At 35.6% G+C, this 27,872-nt stretch overlaps 1 protein-coding gene across 3 annotated transcripts in view; it reads right to left on the reverse strand.

The window, feature by feature from the left end:
• Positions 1 to 27,872, reverse strand: part of eml3 (EMAP like 3) — a 132,443-nt gene that overhangs the window by 50,183 nt on the left and 54,388 nt on the right. For 2 of the 3 annotated variants that reach the window (XM_030161680.1, XM_030161681.1), the window contains exons 2-6: positions 16,613 to 16,789; positions 14,800 to 14,914; positions 12,557 to 13,060; positions 7,108 to 7,218; positions 6,833 to 6,861 (exon numbers count right to left, since the gene is read on the reverse strand). In XM_030161680.1, the coding sequence (XP_030017540.1) occupies positions 6,833 to 6,861; positions 7,108 to 7,218; positions 12,557 to 13,060; positions 14,800 to 14,914; positions 16,613 to 16,789 (936 nt within the window). The remainder of the gene's footprint in view (positions 1 to 6,832; positions 6,862 to 7,107; positions 7,219 to 12,556; positions 13,061 to 14,799; positions 14,915 to 16,612; positions 16,790 to 27,872) is intronic. The other variant, XM_030161682.1, reaches the window with a different exon arrangement.

Consider the following 27,872-nt stretch of genomic DNA (forward strand, 5'->3'; position numbering starts at 1 on the left):
TTTATATCAGTGAAGGATTTTGGTCGCTGATGGATGTTTGGGTCTTTATGGGTTGATAAAATTTTGGATTTGAACAATTTGTAAATTAAGATTATGGATTCCTCTGGACTTTCTTGCTTAAAAAAAAGAAGTTATGAATTCATTCTTATTGTATGTTGTATTATTTTCACTGTGAATTTTCATTGATTGTTATGTTTTTTTGTTTCTTGCTTAGGGACTACTGATGCAAAATAGAATTTTTACTATAATCCATAATTTTCACATTTAAGTTGTTCAATACTGTTTTTTAATGATTGTGCATTGTCCTCACTATTTAAAGTAATATATTTAAAAAAAAAAAATAAATGTTTCTCCAGTTGTTGCCAGCAGTAATTTTATTATATTTACATTTATCTTTAACAAATACTACAGATGGATACTTAAAATTCTATCTTTTTGTTTATCGATAGTGCACATACCTTTAATAAAGTAAGTTATATCTGAATCAGTGAATTATCGAGTCCATGTAAACAGAAAAATGGGACTGAAAGCCATATATTATAAATAACCCCATATAAATAATACTTTTGGCCATATTTCCCAGTTCTAGCTTCAAGTAAATGCTATTGTTTTATGGTTTAATTAACTTTTTTTCTATTAGTCAAGTATTTCAATTGTTTCTTTGATAATTATATCAATCATTTTCAGATTAATTATTTAATCTCTTGGACCCCATTCAATAAACAAGGATGTTTCACTCTGAAGGACTTTGAAACATGCTCTTGAAAGCTGCTATACTGTATAAATAAACTTTCATTCATTACTTTTAGGGGAACAGAAAATATATCCAGCAGAGAATATTTTCAGGGAAGCTGGAGGAGAGGACATAAATTTTTTAATGGGGTCATGGAACTATTTTTGAAGAAAATATTATTAAACTATTAAAATCTTACTAAGAAGAGAGACATAAGAAGAGGGTCATTAAATTATAACCTTTATTACCGACCTAATAACTTCGATCAATCTTTCAATCTTTTATTTGAACACTCACTCATAAAACTTATTTTACTATTAAGATTCATTCATCTTTATTTTTCCACACTGTATTTCACTTGTTTTTTAAATGATGAATGAGCTTTTAATTCCTTGTTAAACCATCCAATGTTTAACTATTATCATTATCACATAATTGTTTACAGCCTTGTTTAGTGCACATTAGCGAAATGTTCATTTCCCTCAGCGTCTAGACGTGTCCACCACAAAAACATGACGCTAAAACTTTCAACCAGTATCCGGACGTTGTATTCTATTGAGGAAACCAAAGTGCATTCAGTCATTATTCAGTCAAATGTGTTATTTGTTGAGGAAAACTGAACATGTAAGCAGATATTCAGAGGTCTGGTGGAAGTAGAAACAAATACCACAATTAGAGCCGGTAGCTGCCAAGTCAGGGTTTTTCAGCAGCTGTATGTACTTTAATGAAGCTCTGTGACAGTCAGCGTGAGAATACTGTCCTCCATAGCGCCGTACAGCAGGAATGAGGCCTAAAGCAGGGCCAACTGACTAACCCGACTTAAGGCCAACACTCATAAAAGGCTATGTTAAACCGCAAATGTGGCTGGTTGGGAAATGCATGTTTGAACCAGTGAGAGGCTGCCTGGGCACAAGTACAGCTCTAGTAGGACAAGTTTTGCCAAAACTGCAGCCGGGAAACGTGGGAAAAGTCATTTATTTTAAAAAAAATACATAATGATCATCGATAGCTCGTCCAAAGCTCATAAGACATTTGGAAGCGATGCAGTTGCTTCTGAGGATTCTAGTTTTGGTGCAATAAAGCATTCCAAGAGGTCACATGTCAATCAAATGGCCACGTCCAAGGCTTTTACTGCCTGACACACAGATCGAAAACAGCCAAAAACAATGTTTCCATCGAATACATAAAAGCATTTACATCCTGTAGGAATGCTAATTTAGCAGATTTCTTGTGATGTATGGTGACATTTAGGGTCCCCACAGCAAGTTTTGAGGAAACTCAACTACAAACATGACTTTTTGAGTAGAAAATAGGGAACAGATTCCCCTTAAAAATCAGCCTCGCCTGCCAGAGCTGCACATTATACTTCACACTACAGTTGTGCTTTATGAGACACTAAATAGGTAGAATATTACCCTGTGCCCCAAAGGGGAGGAAAGGGGTATTGTTTTTGGTTTGGTTTGTTTCTTTCTTTGTTTGTTAACACTCTAGCAGCAAAACTACTAGTTGAATTTATACTAAATTAGGTTTATAGCAGTGGTTCCCAACCTTTTTTGACTCGTGACATCACATATTTTTTATATATTTATGGTGATCTCTTGACTAAAGATGTAAAATCCTAATTTTATTTGACCAGATTCATTTCTTTCCCAGAACAGCTTAGTCTGTGCTAAAAACACACACACGCACACACACGTATTGTAGCTTATTTTGGCATCGATCCAGCTGATGTCATCATGTCTATCTGTGTGCTGATGTCATCATATCAATTGCCTCTATACAGGGTGGGGAAGCAAAATTTACAATGAACATTTAGTTGTTTTTTCTCAGCAGGCACTACGTCAATTGTTTTGAAACCAAACATATATCGATGTCATAATCATACCTAACACTATTATCCATACCTTTTCACAAACTTTTGCCCATATGAGTAATCAGGAAAGCAAACGTCAAAGAGTGTGTGATTTGCTGAATGCACTCGTCACACCAAAGGAGATTTCAAAAATAGTTGGAATGTCCATAAAGACTGTTTATAATGGAAAGAAGAGAATGACTATGAGCAAAACTATTACGAGAAAGTCTGGAAGATACTATTAAAGAAGAATGGGAGAAGTTGTCACCCGAATATTTGAGGAACACTTGCGCAAGTTTCAGGAAGCGTGTGAAGGCAGTTATTGAGAAAGAAGGAGGACACATAGAATAAAAACATTTTCTACACTGTAAATTTTCTTGTGGCAAATAAATTCTCCTGACTTTCAATAAACTAATTGGTCATACACTGTCTTTCAATCCCTGCCTCAAAATATTGTAAGTTTTGCTTCCCCACCCTGTATATGTGCCAAGTCTGAAGTAAACTGAAACAAAATGGATCTTTTCACAGACATTTGAAATTTTGCCCATTATAAGTAAATGGGAAAAAAAAGATGTAAAAAAATTCATAAAAAATTTTAACTTTGACCTGCTTTTCCCAAAATGTAACTGACACACGCACACAGAGAACCCAAAAGCAGCACCACTGATTCAAGTCTTTTAACAGATTTATTATCAGACAAACTAGCAACAGACAAGGAGCAGACGGTTGGTTGGTCAGGGCAGGCGGGGGTCACAAACATCACAAATTTCTGGCGACCCCAGACATTCAAAACAGAGACTTTTTTTTTTGTGGCTAAAATGAATTTGTTTTTGATCATGTAATAGTTTGCTACACTATGCTGCAAATCAACATTAATTTCAGATGACATTTAGTCTATATAATGTATATTATTATGGATGGAGGCAGAAAAGCCAGGTGTAGATTACTGCACAAAGTGAGAATTTGATTTTCCTTGGTCAGGATATGTACAGTCAGTCCAGCTTGGATTTACGAGGCTGACAATTAATACTGAACAAACAAGAACTCAAACTATGAATTATGAAAGAGCTGCAGCATCTGAAACTGACCACAATGAACATTTGACAGATAAACAGAACCACAGTGCTTCAGTTTCAGCTTCACAGTTTGTCATGTCTGTTATGGATTGTGATTGTCGCTCTCAACTCACCAAATATTTTTTTTAGTAAGTTTTTATTTTTATCAATTCCTAGAAATTTCAGGCGACCCCATTTGAATTCCAGGTGATCCCACGTGGGGTCCTGACCCCAAGGTTGAAAAATACTGGTTTATAGATTGCCAGTGACCCAGAATAGATCTTATTACATTTTGGGAACAGTAGGTCAAAGTTCACATTTTTAATGAATTTTTTTCAATCTTTTTCCCATTTACTTGTAATGGGCAAAATTTCAAATGTCTGTAGCACCAAACCTTTAAGTGAATTCATACCAAATTGGGTTTATAGCTTGCCAGTGACCCAGAATAGATGTGATTACATTTTGGGAAAAGCAGGTCAAAGTTCAAATTTTTTATGAATTTTTTTTACATCTTTTTTTTCCCCATTTACTTATAATGGATGAAATTTCAAATGTCTGTGAAAACATCCATTTTGTTTCAGTTTACTTCAAACTTGGCACATATATAGAGGCAATTCATATGATGACATCAGCACACAGATAGATATGATGACATCAGCTGGATCGATGCCAAAATAAGCTACAATACGTGTGTGTGTGTGTGTGTGTGTGTGTGTGTGTGTGTGCGTGTGTGTGTTTTTAGCACAGACTAAGCTGTTCTGGGAAAGAAATGAATCTGGTCAAATAAAATTAGGATTTTACATCTTCAGTCAAGAGATCACCATAAATATATAAAAAATATGAAATAACCCTCTTGTCAAATGCACATTTCTGTTGACTTCTACTTTCACACTGCCTATTTCTGTACATCGGGGCTTTCCACTGTTACCATCACAACCTCAAATAAGAAAGGACCAAACTGAAAGTGACTGAATTCTCTTCTTTATGTCCGACTCTCACATCCCACTGTGACCTGATGTCATTATTTCCCAGAAGAAAAGCCCATGTGTCTTGTTGAGGATAAGCAGAATATTTACTTTGGTCATTATACTGCTGATAACAGCATTACACATTTTACAACTCAGTTTTTATCTCCTTTTTTTGGTTGATTTATGTGCTTTTAACAACATGAACTGCAAGAAAAGAAATTAAAAAAAACAAACTGCCTGAGAAAAAGAGTCCTGTTTTTTCTTGTCAAGCTTGATTTCATTAGAAAAGTAATCTAATTTTAAGAAAGCACATTGGATTTTGCCTCAATAACATATTCCAGATAATACTGAGGTTTTATTGCATAATATCCCATAAAAAAGAAGATTGCTTTCCTTATATTACTGAGCCCACCTGCACAAGGTCCATCTTAAATAACAGTTTTATTACTTACTTAAATCTTGGCAGTTCGTCTGAGTATTAAACCATATTATCATATTTCAGATGCTAGACTTTTACTCTAATTTTAAGGAAATATCCCAGCATAATGTGCAGATCCCATTGGTTCATATCTTTTTTGCTCATTAAAAGACAATTTAGTTGTATATTAAGGGTGTTTGTCATGTTTCTAGTAGGAATTTTCTTTAATTCTCTTTTTATTTGAAAAAGCTATACAAATACACTCGTTTCCATTTATGTAAAAGCATTTACAAGATGGTTTTCCAGTGTTTTTACATATTAACAAGTGGTGCCAAGCACAACAAACCCAGCCCCTCGCACAAATTTTGCCCATTATAAGTAAATGGGAAGATTTTAAAAATTCATAAAAAATCTGAACTTCGACCTACTGTTCCCAAAATATAATCACATTTATTCTGGGTCACTGGCAATCTATAACGTCAATTTAGTATGAATTCAACCAATGGTTTTGCTGCTATAAGCATGTGAATTTTCTGTCATTGTAAGTAAATGGGGGAAAAAAAAATTTAAAAATTCATTAAAAAAACTCAAACTTTGACCCATTTTTCCCAAAATGTAATGACATCTATTCTGCATCACTGGCAATCTATAACACCAATTTGGTATGAATTCACCCAACAGTTTTGCTGCTAGAGTCTACAAACAAACAACAAACAAACAAACTGAACCAAAAACAAAACCCCTTGCCTTGGGCGGGGTAATAACATTTGTATAACAAAACTATGAGGGAGGGTGTGACTTATTGTCCAGGCAATACCTCAAAAGGAAAATGAATAAATAAATGAGAAATGAAAATGTATCCTGGTCACAAAAAAAAAAAAAAAAAAAGAACAAGTGTTCAGAGAACACAAACCTCCACCAAGCACCCTGAACAGTGTGCATGTGTGGCTCAATTATTTCTTTTTAAATTAAACAGTTTCAAGGTTGTTCCATACAGCAGAAAAAGTTGAAGCTTGGTACCAGTCATGTGGATGTCAAATTATATTAAATTCCAATCAATATTTGTTGAGTTATAATGAAAAATGTGTCGTAAATGGGATTTTCAATGTTAAATTGAAATGTCCACAGAGTCCACATTCCACAGTGGGTGTGGACAATTTTGTGCCAGATACAAGATATTGTTATAAGCTACGAGTGGATCAAATTGGAGGCTAATCGGAGTCAATTTGAATTTTTTATGAATTTTTGAAAATTGCTCAATGATGAGAGATAGGAAAATTGTAGATTTTGTGACCTTGCTGTGACCTTGAACTTTGGCCTACTTGGCCCCAAATTTAATGGGTTCATCCCAGGGCCTAGGCCTGTCTGTGGGTACAATTTGGTAAAGATGGTTGGAATAGTTTTCCTGTAAAGTTGCTAACAAACAAACAAACACACAAAGCAAAGTGATCACAATACTTCCTGGTGGAGGTAATTATAGACACTCAAAAGAATTCAGATCATACTGATTTTACATACTCTGTCCATTTAGTCCAAATCTTGTAAAAATTTTCCTTTTTGACCTCTTTACCATCATGTAAATCTCATATATGTCCAAGCATTTATCCATGGCGAGTGTGGGGGAGTGGGTTTACTTTTAATAATTTTCTTGTACTGCTTTTTTTTCTTTACTTGCTGCCAATAGTATATTTAGTAATTTCTTATCATTACTATTCCTCTGGTAGGGATTTTTATGTATTGTCGGCATCAAGTTGCAAAAGGTTGTGAACTCCTGAAGTAAGACAGAAAAGGTTAACGATACATCACCTGTACTGGGGATGAGATCCTTTGCCCGACTGCGGAGAAAGAAGAAAACCATGTGAGTCTGATACATGAAATCATCTCACACACATTACGCATTAGTCACATCGTGTGTACTTGTGAGGATCTTCATGGGAATGGAATGTTATTGCAATTCATCTGGGCCATCAGTTTTCCAACAAGTGTCTTTTTGATGAGATATGAAAGTCTGCATCGGTGATAGGAAAAAGTGAGCAGTGCGACTGCATGGGACAGCTGTGAGTGATGGCGGCGTGGCTTACTTCTCCAGGCTCGGGGAGCGCGTAAGGAGGTTGGCAGAGGACGCCGCCTTCTTGTCCAGACGTTTCCTCTGCTTGTCTGGGTTCGCCAACTTCTCGCTGTTCCTCCGAACTCTGAAACACCACAGGATACGAATCAGCATCCAGAGCACTGACTGTTAAAACATTAAAATTCCCACTCAGTGCAACAAAAGTACAATACCATTTACTGGGTTTTATTAGTTTTTCATCCCCACATCTGCTAAAATTTCACTTCAACGACATATTTTCAATGTTGAATAATCTGTTGATTACTTTCTATTACACAATGGTTTGGTCTTCAAAATATCAGAAAGTAATGAAAATCGCTGAGTTTCCCTGTTTGGTCCACAGCCAAAAGATTCATTTTATACCATGAAGGAGGAAAGGAATAAAAAAATCAAGTCAAGTTTAAGAAGCTGGAAACAGAGAATATATAATTTTTGACATGTTATTGTTGTGGCTTGGTAGTGCAAGTGATTTACTCCTGTAAAATCAGTCAAATTGTCTTGAAAAATCTGCTCTAAATATAAGAATATTCTGTGTAAATACAGTATTTTTGTTGGGGCTGTCAGTCATTCCTATAAAGAATGAGTATGATGATGACAAAAATCATAACTCAAGTTAGTGAGATGAGAAAAGATTAAAAAACTAAACCTAGATAAACCTAAGTCAATGTATAGTACAAGCAGTATCTAAATAATTTTATTTTAAGGTAAAAGTGAAAAAATCTTGTGTTTGTTTTCTATGTTGGTTTAAAAATTGAGCTACAGAGTTTTAGACTTATAACGGTGGCATTTTGTCTGAAAGTTACTGACAAACAAACTAAAAAGTCAGACTAAATCAGAATTAATCTTGGATTTTCTCTTACAGTGTCTACACTAAACACATAGTGTGAACAGTGTGTTAGAGGAGAAACAACAGCTCACATATTGTATGTGTCAACACTGGAGGAAACCAGACGATAGTCCTGAATGTACAGGAACCACAGTAGGTAGAAAATAAAAGGTGATAACAGGTTCAGGTGACATGGGAATCACTATATAAAACTTTTTCAGAAAATAATTTGAACCATCTGATACTATCTGATCACCAGGCAAAGGATATGATAATACCTGCATCTCTTTTAGCTTAATAACATATATAACATATACCTTTCAGCTATGGTTTATAGACTTGAAAGATGATTTGATAATGGAGAAAAATCACGACTGAACTAGAGCCAGTGCTCAGACACCACTAACAATGACCCTACATCATGAATATATAAATATATTTATATATGCATCAAAAATATAGATATTATGTATATTTTTTTTTGTAATTCATACCAAGGTTCTAATAGTTTTGGATTTTTCATTATAGTTTAGTTTTATTTAGTTTTGACTTTTTTTTTCTCTAATTCAGTTAGTTTTAATTGGTTTTTAGAGCAGGTTTGCTAGTTTTTATTAGTTTTCATTATTTTCTAAATGCTTGGTTTTAGTTTAGTTTTAGGTTTTTTTTTATGTCTTTTATCTTCTTTGCCGTTGAATTCAAATAAATCCCAAACAGGACTCTGCTGCTTTCTCCCAACTTTAGTCTCCATGTTTCCAGGTAGAGTGGGGACCAGAAGACGACTCTAAACGACAAGTGACGAGAACTGACAGACTGTTAAATATCATATGGTGCCAGCAGCTAAAATTGCTTGAGGGAAATAAATCGATTTCGTATCAATCTGACATTGACAAAGACAAAAACGAAGGGAATTTTATCCATAATTTTTATACATTTTAGTTAGTTTTGTAAGCACACAATACAGTTTCAGTTAGTTATCGTTTTTTTCTTTTAATTATAGTTTTTATTTATTTCAGTTAACAAAAGTTTTTACAATTCTAGTTTTCGTCATTTTATTAGTTTTTGTTAACAATAATAACCTTGACTTGTACATAGGAGTGATATGTAACCAGTGTTTGTAGCTGGACTGATTAAATAAAAGCATATCCGTGCATGTGACTGAATGTCTGAAATGCTTTTGGTATCATATTTAATGATTTAACCAGTTCCCTGAGAAGTTACCATTTTAATAGAAACATCACCAAAGGAAGTGTTATAGCACTAAATAAAGCTCCAACCTACAAAAAAGGGAACAGCAAAAAAGGAAAAGAGCGATGTTTGGGTCCTATTTTCTCAACAAAAAAAAAAAAAAAAAAGAAAATAATCTCATCAATTACACTTTCCATTTGAAAAGAAAATACATCTGACTTCATCTTAAACCCCAGCTAATGTTGAGTTAGATTTAACCTGTAACAAGCTTCCAAGTTTGCATAATAAACCAGCAGAGTAACAAGATTTTCCTTATTTTAAGAGTGAAGCCACTTACACAGCTTCTGATTTTAACAATGTTAAGTCTATCTTTAAAAAAAACAAATCTTTGTTGTTTGTAATGAGCACAATTTGCTTAATTTTCTGCCTATTTCACCTAAATCTTCAGTTGTTTGACTTTAATTTTAGTTTTAAGAAACTGAGCCAAGCAAAATTTGTCTAATGCACTGGAAGATGTTTCTGCTTCATGCATGAAAATCTGGTTATATTTAACCAGATTTCTGCCTAGTAGGGCTGTTTCTGCAGTGTGCATCCTGATGAGATGCCATTTTAATAAAAGTGTCATGAAAGGAAGTGTTGAGGCACTAAATAACACTCTTGGCATCGGTTTTCGTCACTGGCCTCCAATATGAGAAGTGAAACTCAGCTGGCACCAACCCTCTTCCTCCCACATTTGAACACATCTGTGCAAATAATCCGTAAATACAGTGTTAAATGCAGAGGTGTAGAAGGATAGGTGAGGAGGAGGTACAGCTTTCCCAGTGCCTCAGGTTTCCATGGAGTGACACGACTGATCAAGTACAGTTTTTGTTATCCATCTCCAAAGAAACCCCAAACCACAACAAAGAACAAACGAACACACTCATGCACAAGCAGATACACAAGTAAACAAAAGCAGCAGCGCTCTGGCACCGAACATTCATTCACTTTCAACAAGACAATCCGAAGAGAATGAATCACCACATGCAAGAGATCTGTGATTTATTTAAAGAAGAAAAGGGTGAAAAGGGTGATTAAAATGTTAGACAGAACTGCACTCAAAACATTTCAAAATTTAAGTTGTTGTTTGTGTTTCTGCAAAACCCAGCTGAACTACAGATCCTCAGTGGCACCGCGTCAACTCCACACATCTGCATCGTCTTACAGAGCCATCAGCTTTAATACTTTGCGGCCACAGTGAGGTTGTCAGAGACGAGGACCACTCTGGAGTTTTGTTTTGTTTTTTTTTTTTGATGGATATTCACTCTGATGCAGGCTGCCTGGACAAATGTGCCATTTAAAAACACGTCCTGCTCTTGAAAGGTTACACATGTACACTTGTGCAAACCCCCAGCCTCTCCTCAGACCCTAACCCTTTCTGTACACAGAGCTGTGTTCAATCGCCCTCACATCACATTTTCCACTGGGCTGGAATATCTGTGCGCCGTGAAGCTAATCCTGGATATGTCACTCAGTGTGGACCAACGCAGCCATTATGTTCCGCTACGGCTTTATGTTTCCCTCGCCTCCTGCTTAAACACATGGAAAAGAACGAGTGCGAAGGCAGGAGCAAACATGACGACAGAACATGTCATCCCCCACGGGTTTCCTGCTCTGCTATGACATAATCACACCCTGGAAGACTGTTTCAGAAAGGAGGTTTGTAGAGGTGGACTGTCTGATCCTCTGCTTTTCAGATGAGTTGTAAATAACACATCAATAAACGTAACATACAGCGCTGTCTAAACTCTCTTAGTCTTGCAATATTTGTTTTAAATTACTTGAGAGAGCTTTACATAATGGAATATTTGTAGAGTTAGTGATGAACAGGTGGACTTTAGTCTAGTAATAGTGAGTTTGTAAAGGCCATATAACATGTTGTTCCACTTCCATTCCTGAAATAAAGTCATGTTGACTTTAGACCAGGGGTGTCAAACTCGTTTTAGTTCAAGGGCCACATTAAGCCAGATTTGACCTGAAGTGGGTCAGACCAGTGAAATAATACCATAATAATATATAAATAATGTCAACTCCAAACTTTCCTCTATGTTTTAGAGCAAAAAAAGTAAAATTATTCGATGAAAATGTTTTCATCTACAAACTATCCTTTAAAACAATGTGAATAACATGAACAAACTGAAATTTCTTAAGAAAACTAAGTGCAATTTTAACAATATTACGTCTCAGTTCATCATTTATAAATGTAAATTACAATTTACAGATCACAGTGCATCTACAAATACACAAAACATTTAATAACAGGCAGAATATTGGTAAACTTGCACCTCAGATGTTTCAAAATGTTCATCTTTACCTCCGGCAAGGAACGGCGGAGGTTATGTTTTCATCAGGGTTTGTCTGTCTGTCTGTTTGTCTGTTAGCAAGATAACTCAAAATGTTATGGATAGATTTTAATGAAATTTTCAGAAAATGTTCATACTGGCACAAGGAACAAATGATAAAATTTTGGCAGTGATTGGGGGGGACAGACATACACGACTGATCTGCCTTGGTGGAGGTCTGTGCTCTCCGAATTCTTTTCTAGTTGTTCAAATTATTTGAATTTTTTTGAAATCATAGTTTGTTTTAGCGTAAATACAGTGAAATGACAAGAAAATGTTTATATTTACTAAGAGAAAAATTTGGAGTTGTGAGTATTTATAGGTTATCATGATAGTATTTTACTGATCTGACCCATTTGAGATTAATTGGTCTGTATGTGGAATCTAAACTAAAATAATTAATGTCTTCAGTGCAATTTTTGCATTTCACAAATTCATCCCACGGGCCAGACTGGAGCTGGACCCTTTCGCGGGCCAGATTTGACCCCCAGGCCGCATGTTTGAGACCTCTGCTTTAGATGGAGAAGAATTACAGGAACTGCTGGTGGATGTAATGGTGCATGCTCACATCAGAGGTCTTTCTCGCTATTGTGAGAGGCATAAAATATTTTCAGTTCGTTATGAAACCATAGTGAATAAACAAAACTATGAGCAGGGCCATAGTAGTGTATGTAATAAATGTTTGACGCTGCAGGTGTACAGCTGTGTTACACTTAGGAAAATGTGAACGCGTGATTAGTTTGAACTCATTACTATATCTAAGCTATCCAAAATTCTAGAAAAAAATGTACATTTCAGTTATACCCAGCCTACATTTCATAATAGTTGTAAAGATATTTCAACTGCTATTTGCGATTATTCATCATCAGCTAAAATGTGATGATCATGACGGCACTGGTAGTTTGTACCGGGTTTTGCAGAAACACGTGTCAGAATCAGAGAAACAAGTGATTGGTCCGATCAAAGCCATGCAGTCAATCGCAAAGACAGACGTTGAACGACAGCAGTGATGAAGTGGGAGGGTAACGCACAGCTCTTTCTTCTCTCCCTCCTGGATGGTGGACAGGGTTACAGAACGGGCGCTGAGGTTCTGGTCTGAGTTTCGAACCGAGGCCGAGGCAGGACTTGGTTCTTCTGGAGAGCAGCTCCCATCCTGGAAGTCCTCCCTCTGCAGGCTCCTGATGGTGGTCGGCTGAATGGGCTCCTCCACTGACGACGTCCAGCTCAGCTCCTTCTCGTGCTCCCCTTCATCTTCCTCCTGCTCCTCATCTTCCTCTTCCATTCCTGGGATGCGGTGGAGCTTGGCCCGGGTCGTCTCTACAGGCTGCCCCGGTAGGAGGGCGTCTTCCAGCTGCAGGCTCTGGACTCGGCTGGTCACGGCCAGAGTGGCCCTGTCCTGGGCAGCGTCACGCCCGGACATGGTCAGCTCTGTCTGGGTCGCCGTGTCCAGTGTTTCTGGTCTGGGACTGGGCTCCACTGACACTGGGCTTCCTATGTGGCCGTTTGCATTGTTCACAATGCTGTTGGACAAGTAGCTAGAGATAATTCAGAGGTTGAATCAACAAAAAAACAGACAAGTCACAGAGATCCTATAAACACAACCAGGGTTCTGTAGGACCATCATAATAACTGTATCATGACAGATAAATAACTATTAACCCATACAAACCCAAACAGCCACTGGTGACCAAAATAATCTACTGATCTAAAATGTTTAAGAACTTCTGAACTAACCACTAAATCTATAAATATGTTGAAATAATTGGTGAAAAATCCCGTTTGTCATATTTTCTTGATCATCAGATATGACCCATTTGGACATTCAGAGGCTCCATAGTTACTATGGAAACACCGTCATCTTCTACAACATTGATTCACCAGTAAAACCCATGGAGTTGGATCAATGACAGTAGATGGAGACATTTGGTTTATGTTCAGTTAATGATACATTTTACTGAAAGAGTCACTTTTTCTTAATTTTTTTCCTGTTTCTGTCATAATAACCCTTAAATTTAATCTGAACTTTAATGAACATCTACATCTGGGGTGTCAAACTCATTTTCGTTCAGGGGCCACATTCAGCCCAATATGATCTCCAGTGGGCCGGACCAGTAAAAAAATAACTTAACATAGAAATGATGACAACTCCAAATTTTGTCTTTGTTTTAGAGCAAAAAAAAAAACAAAACATTAAATTATGCAAATACTTACTTTAATAAACTATCCAAACAAAAAAAGATGTGAATAACCTGAAAAAACTGAAATTTCTTAAGAAAAATAAGTGTAATTTTAGCCAGTGAAAAAAGTAAAATTACATTATGGTAATGTTTACATCTACAATGTTTCCTTAAAAATCTGAATAACGTGAACAACTTGAATTGTCTTAAGAAAAACAAGTGCAATTTTAACAATATTTTGCCTCAGTTTATCAGTTTATCATTTACACATGTGTATTACAACTTAAATTACAATTACAAATACACAAAACATTTAGTAACAGGCAGAATATTGATAAAATGGCTTTTACTTTTCTCACATTTCACGTTGTTCATATTTCTTCAGGCTATTCACATTTTTTGTAAAAGGATTATTTGTTAATGTAAACATTTTCATGTAATTTTACTTACTTACACTCAAACAAAGACTAAATCTGCAGTTGTTATTATTTATAAGTTATTATGACAGTATTTTTCTGGTCTGACCCCATTGAGATCTAATTGGTTTATATGTGTATGTATGGAACCTGAAATAAAATGATTTTTCCACTATTGATTAATATCTTCAGTGTCATTTTTGCATTTCACAAATTCATCCCACAGGCCAGACTGGACCCTTTGACGGGCCAGATTTGGCCCCCGGGCCGCATGTTTGACACCTGTGATCTACATGATCTGTGAATTAAATATAAGAAAATACCTAATTTTCACTGAAAAGATGCAAAATATAGAGGATAATGTTAAAATAAATGGTGATAAATCACTTGAGAAAAGTTAAATATGCAGAAAAAAATATTTTGGAACTCCCACCGGTAGCACTGGGTCTTTATGGGTTAATAAGACATGAACCCCACTGAGAAAAGCGTGAAATTAGAGGAGGCTTTTAAAACACATTAACTATCTTGCATGCATTTCTGTTTTCATGTGCCTTAATGTGTAAAATCATTTCAATAATAAGGCTGTTTCTAATGTATGTCATAAAAATAGAAAAGTGATCTCCCAGAAAGAAGGCCATGGTACAGTTTGCTCGCTGGCAACCCCCCTAGTAGGTCCAGTACCTGGTTGTGGATTGGCGGACTCCGTCGAAGGCTGAGCTGGAGGACAGTTTTCTGTTGCTGGTACATCCGTCTGAGCAGCATACTTGGTTCAGCACTCGAGCAGCACCTGGGTTCACTGGGTGGAACGACAGTTGGCTATAATTATGTACAATAATCATATTTCTATGACTTTCATGGCAACTCTATTGATTCATGGGTGTCAGAAGTAACACAACTCCACTTTACGGGCAAAATCTAAAAAAGATTTCAGCTTGTAAATGACAATTTTGTAAGAACATTGTGAATTACTCTCCTGTATTGTACTTTTGATGGTATAGCAGCTATCATCCTACAGATACATCCAAAGATCACATAGTAACAAAGTAACTGTAAAATACTTCATCATATATAAACAGTGGATAGGTTTTTTCATGTAGGGCTGTCAAATCTGCAACACAGGTATACACAGGTATTACAACAAACGTTAAGATCTTGCAAAAAGCAAACCAGAGCTGTAGTCATTTCAGAAAACTCTGCTGTACATGTATGTATTTTTGTGTGATTTGTTGTATTTATACCCCGCCCCCTGAAGGGGAGGCAAGGGGTATTGTTTTTGGTTTGGTTCGTTTCATTGTTAACAATCTAGCAGCAAAACTATTGGTTGAATTCATACCAAATTTAGTTTATAGATTCCCACTGACCCAGAATAGATGTCATTACAGTTTGGGAAAAGTAGATCAAAGTTTAAATTTTTATGAATTTTTAGAATCTTTTTTTTTCCCCATTTACTTATAATGAGCGAAATTTCACATGTCTGTAGCAGCAAAACTATTAGTTGAATTCATACCAAATTTGGTTTGTAGATTGCCACTGACCCAGAATGGATCTCATTATTTTTTGGGAAAAGTAGGTCACAGTTTCCATTTTTTATGAATTTTTAAAATATTTCTTTTTTCTCCATTTACTTATAATGGGCAAAAATTTCAAATGTCTGTAGCAGCAAAACTTTTGATTGAATTCATACCAAATTTGGTTTATAGATTGTCAGTGACCCAGAATATATGCCATTACATTTTGGGAAAAGTAGTTCAAAGTTTCAATTTTTATGAATTTTTTAAATATTTTTTTTTCCCCATTTACCTTATATGGGTGAAATTTCACATGTCTGTAGCAGCAAAACTATTGCTTGAAGTCATACTAAACTGACTTCATAGATTACCAGTGATGCAGAATGGATCTCATTACATTTTGGGAACAGTGGATCAAAGTTCAATTTTTTATGAATCTTTAAAATCTTCCCATTTACTTATGATGGGCAAAATATGTGCTGGGGGTGGGGTTTGTTGTGCCTAGCACCTCTTGTTATGAATGTAAACTGTACAGTGTGACTGTGTTTATGTCCAACCAGGGATGGGGGCTGTGATTTAGCAGCAGCTAGAAACTCTTTCATGCTCTTCTTGTAACTATATTTACTCTGACATAAAACACAAATAAATTACAGAAAATGATACAAAAAAACAGAGATTTCATGCTAGGTAAAAATACTACTAAATCAAGAAAAATTGTTCAAAAGTTGACAGTGTACATGATTGTGCAGAGTTGCCACATGACTTGAACTCGGGTCAGACCCAAGTCATGCTATAAGAAAGACTTTGTTTACTAATAAGTGCTACATATGCATATAACAGTATATCATGAGACCGACAGGAAATACACATATAGTTTGTACATTCAGTAAATGTGTGGGAGGATATGGGGGTGTTTGCTGTTCTTTCCCTTTTTATTTATGCTTGTGCTCAGCTAGTGCAACCATTCAACCATCCGGTGTACACACCTGCAATGAGCTGCTGTTTCAGTAATGGGAGGAGCTGATCGTGGAGGCGGATCCTTCGCAGAGCATCGGCCAATGAAGACTTCAGCAGCGTGATCTCGTCCTCCTGAGCCTGAAGACGCACCTCCATCAGGGACGCTCGGTCTGGGAACTCAGCGCTGCTGTCTGCGGAAACATCATCTGAGCACAAACACACAGGAACAATGACATGTTAACAGTCTGTCTAAACAGCTGTGATACTGAGGCAAATGTTTCTGTTCTAATAGAGAATGTAAACGTCCAGTTGCAAACATACATTTATGTGTTCTTGCTTCAAAATTGTGTCCAGAGTGCTAAAAACTTCCATGACACAATACTTACATTCAACTAGTCATCATATCTTCTGCTCTGTGAAACACGTGAATTTATTTATTTATTTAAAACCTTTATTTAACCAAGAAGTCCCACTGAGATTAGGAATCTCTTTTGCAAGGGAGACCTGGCCAAGGTAGCAGCCATACAAAGTCCAAACAACATAAAACATATCCATGATACACAATTAACAATAAAACACAATAACAACAACTAGAAAAGCCCTCAGAGAGCACAGACCTCCACCAAGACAGATTTGCCCCACCCCTACCCCCTGATCACCACCAAAATTTAATCAGTGGTACCTTGTGCTAGTGTCAACATTTCCTGAAAATTTCATGAAAATCCGTCCATAACTTTTTGAGTTATCTTGCTAACAAACAAACAAACAAACACGCAAACATACAAAGCAAAGTGATCACAATACCTAATAATAATAACAATAACTATTCAACCATAATGGCATCAAGAAAAACAGCGACATGCTTCCTTCACTGCAATCTCCATGATACTTTTAAAATGAGTAGAAATGAATGTATGTAGTTTTACAGTTTTTTGAAGACTATTCCACAACCATGGTGCATGGAAGGAAAATGCTGTTTTTCTAAAGTCTGTCAGAACTCGAACTCAATGCTCAGTTGTACACAGATGTGGTTCTTTAATAGTTTTGCATTGGACTAAAATTTGTTCATTTTCGATGGGGATATATGACCTAGTGCATCCCACATTTTTCAACATTAACATTTTAATATAACATTCCAGTCATTATGGCCTTTAGACACGTTTTATGTGGAGGTGGGGTAGTGCACTATAGGCCCCTGTAGCACCGTCTAAGCTTTTGTCCTAATGGCATTTTTACCCCTTGCTTTTACACTTTAAGTACTATTGAAACCAGTACTTTCACACTTTTACTTGAGTAAAAAGCTTGAGCTGATACTTCAACTTCTACAGAAGTCTTTTTAAGCCCTAGTATCTGTACTTCTACCTGAAGAATGAATGGGAATACTTTTAACACCTCTGAGCTCAAATTACAGTTAAGGGTTATTATATCAAAAACACAGAAAACTGAAGACAGTGTGACTTTTCAGTAAAATATATCATCAGCTGAACATAAACCAACCCAGATAGCAAAATTATTATGGCTTAAATCTGGCCCAAAACTGGCATGCCATTTTGGCAAAGTTCTGGGTGGATGTATGGGCCCTAAATGGCCCAAAATTGGCAAGCCAAAATCAATCCAGAAGGAAGCCAAAATTCACCCAAAAGTAATTGCGGACTTCCAAAATACAGCCATAATTGTCCTAGAAAAGCCCCAAATCCCTATAATCTAACCAAAATTAGCCAAAACTGACCCAAAGAGAGGCCAAAAGGAGGCCAAAATTCACCCAAAATTTGTGTTGATCATGCTTTTAAAATAAAGTGGGTTTTCTTCTGGGTAGAAATTCACGCTCTTTGCACAGTGTTTTGGCTTTACAGAAATATGCCAAAACACAACCAAAACACATCCATATATGGAATAAGATGTTGCCGCTCTTTAGTCAATCTTCTGGCTCGCCATAAACATGCCATACCATCCTTATACTTGATCCCACTCTTTGCCCAGTCTTTTGGTTAACCAGACATATGCCATAACTCAGCCATATATTGCTGGTGCCTCCATATCTATTATGGATCATCTTAATCATACCATAGTTAAGCCTAAAGGTTTTCATAATGCCAAAAGAAAGCCAAAAATGCCAAATGTATGCCATAATACTGCCAAAATATTTGCTATCTGGGAAGTGTCTCCATCCACTATCATTTGTCAAATTCCATGGATTTTACTGGTGACTCAGTGTTGTAGAAGATGACGGTGTTTCTACGTTAACTACGGAGCCTCTGAACGTCCAAATGGGTTATATCTGATGACCATGAAAAGATGACAAACTGCATTTTACACCAATTATTTCCATGCATTGATAGGATTAGTGGATCAACAGGTATTAAACAGTTTAGATCAGTAGATGGTTTTGGTCATCGGTGGATGTTTGGGTCTTTATGGGTTAAGCTGTTTAACTGCACAGCTGCAACATACGCTCAGAAGCAGTTCTAGCATTAATGCATTTCTCCCTTGAGACATTTAATTTAGATGTCGTGGTTTTCCAGACACATGGATGATAAAATGTGCTGTGATTCTCTGACACACACATGGAGAAGATGAAATGGACTCACTTTAAAACTATTAACATGTGTTGTGGGTTAAGAAGGGCACTAATATAGAAAGCACTGGCACTGCAGAAAAATCTAATACAAATAACTAGGGCCAAAGAACTACATGTTTTTGAACAATAAATGGAAAAAAAAAACAAAACTGCATTCAGTTTATTCTCATAAACCACACAGCTGCCACGGAGTTTTAAACCATAGGCTGGAAAAAAAAAAAAGAAAACCCTGCCAAGTGCATTTCTTTGTTTTTGATTCTGGATTACAGCTTGAACTTTACCAATTTTAGCTGACACTAAGAGACACCCACACCCTTTCCAGTATAAAGTAACCTTTGAAAACCCAAAGCCTTTTTCCATGAGCCTCCATCTCTTTTTTGGATGTGCAGGACGCCAAATCATTTCTGTCAACTCAACTGATGGAAACGCAATTACTCTGCATTTTATCCCTGATATTTTAAAAGGACTGTGTAAGGTACACCTGACATCTGGCTGGAAAGGGAAACGAACGGTACAAATCTGATGGTTCGTTGTGCTGTCGTTCCAGTGTGTGTCACCTCTGTTACGGAGACACTGGTCCGTTTATACCAGGGGTGTCAAACTCATTTTCGTTCAGGGGCCACTTTCACCCCAATATGATCTCCAGTGGGCCGGACCAGTAAAAAAATAACATAATAACCTAGAAATAATGACAACTCCAAATTCTGTCTTTGTTTTAGTGCAAAAAACCCCCCATTAAATTATGAAAATACTTTTATAAATGATCCAAACAAAAAAAAAAAAAATGAATAACCTGAAAAAACTGAAATTTCTTAAGAAAAATAAGTGTAATTTTAGCCAGTGAAAAAAGTAAAATTACATTATGGTAATGTTTACATCTACAATGTTTCCTTAAAAATCTGAATAACGTGAACAACTTGAATTGTCTTAAGAAAAACAAGTGCAATTTTAACAATATTTTGCCTCAGTTTATCAGTTTATCATTTACAGATGTGCATTACAACTTAAATTACAATTACAAATACACAAAACATTTAGTAACAGGCAGAATATTGATAAAATGGCTTTTACTTCTCTCAAGACATTTCACGTTGTTCATATTTCTTCAGGCTATTCACATTTTTTGTAAAAGGATTATTTGTTATTGTAAACATTTTCATGTCATTTTACTTTTTTACACTCAAACAAAGACAAAATCTGCAGTTGTTATTATTTATAAGTTATTATGACAGTATTTTTCTGGTCTGACCCCATTGAGATCTAATTGGTTTATATGTGTATGTATGGAACCTGAAATAAAATGATTTTTACACTATTGATTAATATCTTCAATATTAATATCATCTGAACAACTTGAATTGTCTTAAGAAAAACAAGTGCAATTTTAACAATATTCTGCCTCAGTTTATCAGTTTACAGATGTGCATTACAACTTACATTACAATTACAAATACACAAAGCATTTAGTAACAGGCAGAATATTGATAAAATGACGATATAAAACAATACATGGACCAGCCACAACATGACACTGTGAGAAAGAGGTTCAGATCCTTATGTTTTCTCATTTTGCTGCTTCCAACACACCAGCTTCAAGGATTAAATGTTCATTTGATGAAACATCAATACTACGTTACCTGTCATAACAAGTGCATAATAACTATGGACACAGGCATTTGTGTCATTCATATAAACTTTGTCCAGTTTAAAAAACAAAAACAAAAACTGAGAAGCTGTGAGTTGAAATTAAAATGAAGAGTCTTGCTTAATTGAAATTTTAGCTACTTTTACACAGAGATTCCGGAAAAAAAGTGAGACGGTGATCCCCCCATTGACTGATGGACTTTTACACAGCGTTTTACCTGCGTTCCAGAATCAAATGGGCGGTGACGCAGCGCAGTGTATACTGTGACATATAACTTGCACCTTGGAAATACCCCGAGCATAGCGGTGTTGCTAACCTCTCCAGAGTCGGCCTGTCTTTCACCGTTCCACAAATGTTAGCATGGGTAGAGTACTCCGCTTGAAGTCACAACAGCTCACGGATCTCGGCATCTCCCCAGTTTGACATCTTTCTGGTTGCGTTGATAAGTTTGTTTACTGTACACGGCCCACCCTTTTAAAAACTCATTTATTTAAGATTGCTTTTAATGTTTAATTTTAATGTTTAATTGTTTTATATTCGTATACCTGCCTTTTGCACCTGCTTTTTCTCTGTTTTTAATGTGTCTGGTTTCTGTTTATATCTGCTGTATGTTAAGTGTCTTTAAGTTCTATGAAAAGCGCTATACAAATACAATTTATTATTATTATTATTATTATTATTATTATTATTATTAAATAGAGTTCTGGAATTATGATTCCACCTTTATCTCGGCTCTGTTACTTCCTCCAGAGGTGTTACAAAGCCCCGATAAAGGTGGGAGCAAATGATTCCGCCGTTTTGTTTACACAGATGTTGTTCCAGAATAGAGGTGGAATATTCCCGTAACAGAAGTGCTGTGTAAAAGGGGCTTTATATATATATATATATATATATATATATATATATATATATATATATATATATATATATATATATTTTTTTTTTTTTTTTTTAAATTGATTTATTTTGAATATGGATATGATACAAGCTTCCCGACTGCTACTAACTGACTTCTATGTACAACATAATATAGAAATGAAAATTCAAGGAAGCATAAAATAATGATACATGCAAAAAGAAAAAAGTCATATTCGAAAAGGAGTGAGAAGAAGCATAGCCTATTAGCTCTCACCCCTTTGTCCCTTTGTCCCTTATATCTGTTTCATCTCTTTGTATTTGTTTGAACTGACAGTTTTTCACAACGCTACAGAAGAAGCTGCAAGTTCTCAGCTTGTCTAGTCATGAATCTTTGGTCTGAACTGGGCTGAAAAGTCAGAAATCAAATCAGGTTTTCTGCCAGTGATTTAGAGCAGTGTGAGATAGAAGAGAAGTGTCTCAAGATTTAACATAACGGGAAGCACTGGATAAAATAAGAAGGTCCAGGAAATGTATTCAAGTCAATTCAATGTCCTCAAAAAGTGACTGAAACACAACTGTATGTGTCTTTGTGTGTAAATGCGTGTGTGTTTTCGAGCATGCCGTCCACTTTGGGAGAGGATTACAGATGTTTAGAGCATTGTGCTCAAACAGAGGAGTACCCAAAGCTTCTCAAAGAGCCCTTTGTGTGTGTGCAGCCAAGCCATAGTTGTATGTGTGAGTGTATATGGAGGACAGCTGGTTCTGGTCCAAACACTGTGTATGTGTGGCAGGCCCAGCAGTATTAGCTCAAGTCTCATGCTTATGTCATAGGACGGAGCAAAGTTGTGCATTAAGAGGATATTTTCATTCTCATAGACAGTTGAGCTCGGATGCACTTGGCTGTGCTGCTCGTTCCTGAGATTACTCAGCCACTGAATTCTCACTCAGCCATTTTAAGCGGTATTTTTGCACCGCGGTCCAACAAAGCAGTTGTTAATTGACCCACAAGTTTGAGGAAATAGTTTACCCGAGCTGTAATAAGTAGGTAAGAGGTCCTCAGATGCCACTCCTTCCTTCACAAATCCCTTAAAGCAGGGGTGTTAAACACACAGCCTGTGGGCCAAAACTGGCCCTCCAAAGGTTCCAATCCAGCCCACAGGATAAATTTGCAAACTGCAAAAATTACACTGAAGATATTAACAGTCAAGGGTATTGAACGTGTTTTAGTTCAGGTTCCACATACAGACCAAATGTCATCTCAAGTAAAATAACAGCATAATACCCCATTAATAATGACTCCAACTTTTCTTCTTGTTTTAAAATGATATTATGCCTATAAATAATGACAACTCCAAATTTTCCCTTGGTTTTAGTGGCAAAAAATAATATTAAACTATGAAAATATTTACATTAACAAACTATCCATTCACAATAAATTGTGAATAACCTGAAGAAATATGAACAACCTGAAACGTCTAAAGAAAATTAAGTGTAATTTTAACAATATTCTGTCTGTTACTAAATGTTTTGTGTGTTTGTAGATCTGATCTGTGATGCACATGTATAAATGACAAGTTGAAGCATAATATTGTTAAAACTGCACTTATTTTTATTAAGAAATTTCAGTTTTTTCAGGTTATTCACATCCTATTTGTTTAGATAGTTTGCAAGTGTAAATATTTTCATAATTTAATGTTATCTTTTTGCACTAAAATAATGAGAAAAAAATAATAAAATAAAATAAAAAACAAAAAATAACAAAAAAAAAAAAAATTAAAAATAACAAAAGTTAAAAAAAAAAAAAAAAAAAAAAAAAAATTAAAAAAAATAAAATAAAAAAAAGAGAGAAAAATTTGAAGCTGTAATTATTTATAGGCTATTATGTTATTATTTTACTGGTCCAGCCCATTTGAGATCAGATTGGGCTGAATGTTGCATCTGAAAGAAAATGAGTTTGACACCCTGGCCTTAAATCATTACAAACTCAATCTTAAAAAAAAAGCTAACACTGATCCACAACCTGGAATTACACAGGACCAGTAACTGTACATTTACATCTAAATACTGCAGTATTCTCCTGCAGTTACCCTATTTTGGTATCTTGAATCACCAACATTTACCGCTCCTTTGGAGTAAGAAAGCACTCACAGGTGGACAGTCCTGAAGAAGGTTTAAGGACCACATTAGACCAAGGACAAGGACACTTTGCTGTTTTTCAACATCTGTTTTATTTGTTGTTTTCATATTCATTTGAGTATCAACACTAAGAAAATTATCATGTTTAATGTTAATTTTATATACACTACAAACAAAAAGTTAAGGATATTTTTAATTTTTGGGCTATTTTTTTCCAGCTGGGATTCTTGCAGAGCGCTTTATATTTTTTTTGTGTGAACTGAATTGAAACACATTTTTTAATGACCAGACATAGTTTTATTTACAAATGGCAAAAATGACAAAAAAAAGCCAAAAAAATGAAATATCCTTAACTTTTTGTTTGTAGTGTATGAGATATTTAAGGTTAAACTATAATACTTGGAAGACTGCAGCAGTCTTATGTTTCTTGACAGCTGTGTTTTTTTGTCCCTCCTGAAGAAAATGAAACGCTCCACGGTTGATTATTAAGGCTAGCGAACCAGAGTAAAGCTAATGACACTGTACCTTTGGGGTTCACGCAAATCGAGCAATTTACATGTCAAATATCAAGTTTGCCTTTTCTCTCCCTATTATCGAGTTCAGCGTGAAATCAAAAGAAAGAGAAACAAACCGTCATTTTTTTTCCTAATGATGCTAGACTCTCAGTTGAATATCAAAACAATGAGTCACAGTGTTTTGCTGCTTTATGCGCCGACTGATTTTTTGCAGCTTTTGATGTTGTTAGTAAGGATCTTTTTCTACAGACTGTATTTTCCTACGTGAGCTAGAACGCTTTTTGGGTCAGGTCAAGGCTGGACCGTATTCCCACAGAAAGTGAAACACTCTTGACGTGGTTGTTTTTGTGGTTCACATCTAGTCTCATAAAGCGGGACCTCCTCATGTCATGTCATGAGCACTGTGCCGGTGCTGGGGAAGGGTCTGACACCTTTCACTATGACTCTGAAGCTAGTTCTTTGGCTGTGCTGAGTGCAGGGTTACAAAAGTGGTGTATTTTCTAAATATTTTCATGAGAGACGCTGTTCTCGGTGGACCATACACTGTAAAAAAAAAAAAAAAAAATCCTGTTGTTTTTACAGAAAAAAACTGGCAGCTGTGGTTACTAGAACAATACTGTAAAAAACACATCCAACTGTAAACATATTTATGGAGTAACATGTAGATTTAACATTTTAAACATGTAGATTTAACACTGGATTTAAATGGTAAATGGACTGCACTTATTTAGCACATTTTATTCACTTTCATGGTGTCCAAAGCCACCAGATCAATTTAGGCTTCAGTGCCTTCCATGGACACTTTGACATATGGACAGTCGGCGCCACCAACCCTTTGGTTATTGGACGGGCTGCTCTACCAACTCTACCAACCCATTAAAGTACAAGTTTAAAATGTTACATTGTTAAATGTTTACTTTTTATAACTTTTTTATTTAAAAAAAAAAATAAAACAGGCTGTTACTTCAACATTATGGTCTTTGCAATTTAAATGGCATCACATTCTTTTTCAATTTACAGTTTTTTCTAAAAACAATAGAAAGTGTTTGTTTGTTTTTATTTTTATAATTATTATTTACTATTGTGATGTTTGTGTCTGTGTTGTAGTTGTTTTTATTATGCATTGACTGGTGGACACTTTTTAATTTCGTTGTACATGTTTTACGTTACAGTGACAATAAAGACTGTTCTATTTTATTCTATTCTATTCTAAATACATAATTTCTACATACAAATCTGGTTTTGTTCACATACTCTTCCTGTAAAAACTACAGCTATATTTGATTTAATCGTTAACACAAAAATCTTTTCAAATAAACTTTGCATTGTATTGTCACTGACAGTTTTTTTTATGTTGCAATTTTACAACTTTTTGGTGTTAATTCTTCAGTCATTTTTTAAAGTGTAGCAAAGCATACAGTGAAACCAAAATCATTAAATCCCTACAAAAGAAAAGTGTACCTTTGTTACAACTTTACATTTTCAGGGTGTAGTTGTAACTCTGAGGTTGTTATTCTTTAACCCTTAGGGGTCCACGGTCACAGCCCCGTGACTGAATCACATGACATATTCAACACGTCATAGCGTCGGAAGTCAGTCACATAGACCACTGGGGACAATTGTATTCCAAAGTGTAGACTAGAAACACTCTCCCACTTTTTATTTGATGGTGATGGAGCAAATACAACTGGAGATATGATGGTTTGAAACTGGAGGAAACAAATGTGAGTAAAAGTATGAAAATGAGGTGGGGGGTGTTAGATTTTCAACCATATCTACGTCATTTTTTGTCCTTTTTCAAAACGGAAAAAACTGTCCGAATCCGCGGATTCTAATCCACAGACTGCATTAGCATTATAGGTAAGGGTGACCGGGGGTGGAGGGGTGGGGAAGGGGGTGAAAGCGCCTATGTAAAGATATGCTTTTATGTCAAATATCTGAGTATAGTTTTAATTTATTACTATTTTAATTTTATATACCTAATATCTGGAACCTATACTCACTTTTAAAGTCTTTGAAAAAAAGAAAAAAAAAAATCAAATATTTGAGTATAGTTTTAATTTATTACTATTTTAATTTTATATACCTAATATCTGGAACCTATATTCACTTTTAAAGTCTTTGAAAAGGTTCATTAAGCATCTTTGTGTTATTTATGCAATAAATTATATATATTTTTCAAATCGGATATTGCATTTTTTTCATTGTTTTTTGTTGTTTTGTGTTGATATAGTAGATTAAAGTGAAAAAATAATAGACAGATGAGATAGATGAAGTTATGCTGAAAAAAAAAGATACCAAACATGGGTATAGTAAACATTTCTTTATATAGTATATAAAGGCAAAATCAAAAGTACTCAAAAACGGCCAAAATAGGCTCAGACCCCTAAGGGTTAACACAATAAGGTGACTTTTGATGACACACAGAGTTTAAGAAAGGAGATAATCCTGCCACTGGAAATGGGAATATTCACCTGTTTTGTCAGCAGAGTACATCCAACAAACCATACTAGTTGACATCTATACACAGGTAGATGTAAACTGAGTCTCATTCAATAAGCTGAACACGACAGGTTTGAGACAAAGAACCCTTAAATAATGACAAGGAGATAAAAAAAATAAAAAATCTCTCCACTGTTTGACTTATATTGGGTTGTAACAAGAATCCTCAACTCCATTTACTTTCATCAGTACAACAGGAAAGTCAGCACAGTAAATAATTTAGCCAAACATGCAAAATGTTTACTGGCCTTTCCCTGATTACTGTATCTTTCTCACAGTTGAGATATCAAAATTTAATCTAGATGTTCTTACATACTTCAAACATGAATCATCACCACAGAACAGACTTCCTTCTACCATTTACTGGCAGCTACAAAACAAACCTTGGCAGAAAGTCAATCTCAGATCGTTGTCAGTGAGTTTGTCATTCGAGGACATTCTGAAACATGTTTGTGATCGTATACAAATGCCTTTCCAGTTATTTTCACTTTGCCCCAACCTGCCTGACAACGACAATGCAAAGGTTATGTTACATTTTATAGTGTGTCATGTAAAAGATTTTTATTAACGCTGTCAAAATTAATGTGTTAACGCGGATTAATCCATCATCATGATTAATGTGATTAAAAATTTTTACACAATTGATCCATCTGCAACACAGAATGACTCGGAATGTCTCTGGCAACACATTTGAGGCAGTTTGTCTGAGCAGAGTTAGCGTCACACATGAACAAATGGGCAGTTGATCCGGTAATGACAGGCAGCAGATCCAACCCATAAAGATGGAAGACGCTAAACAGCATGTTGGCCCTCTGGATGGAAATATGAGTAGAAAAAAAAAAAAAAAAAAGACGGAACAGTCCACTGACATAAAGTATTATACACACTGCAGGAAGGACTTTTCTTTTCATCGAAGCACTTCCACCTTAACATGAGGCATACATTAGTCGGGGATTCTGCAAGCACTTTGGCTAATGCGTCACCAAGCTTGCGACAAACAAGTTAAGTGCATATATATTCCCATCCTTCTTGAGTAAACATGATTAATATAGATT

This window comes from Sphaeramia orbicularis, chromosome 18, assembly GCF_902148855.1.
Source record: "Sphaeramia orbicularis chromosome 18, fSphaOr1.1, whole genome shotgun sequence".
Classification (NCBI taxonomy): domain Eukaryota; kingdom Metazoa; phylum Chordata; class Actinopteri; order Kurtiformes; family Apogonidae; genus Sphaeramia; species Sphaeramia orbicularis.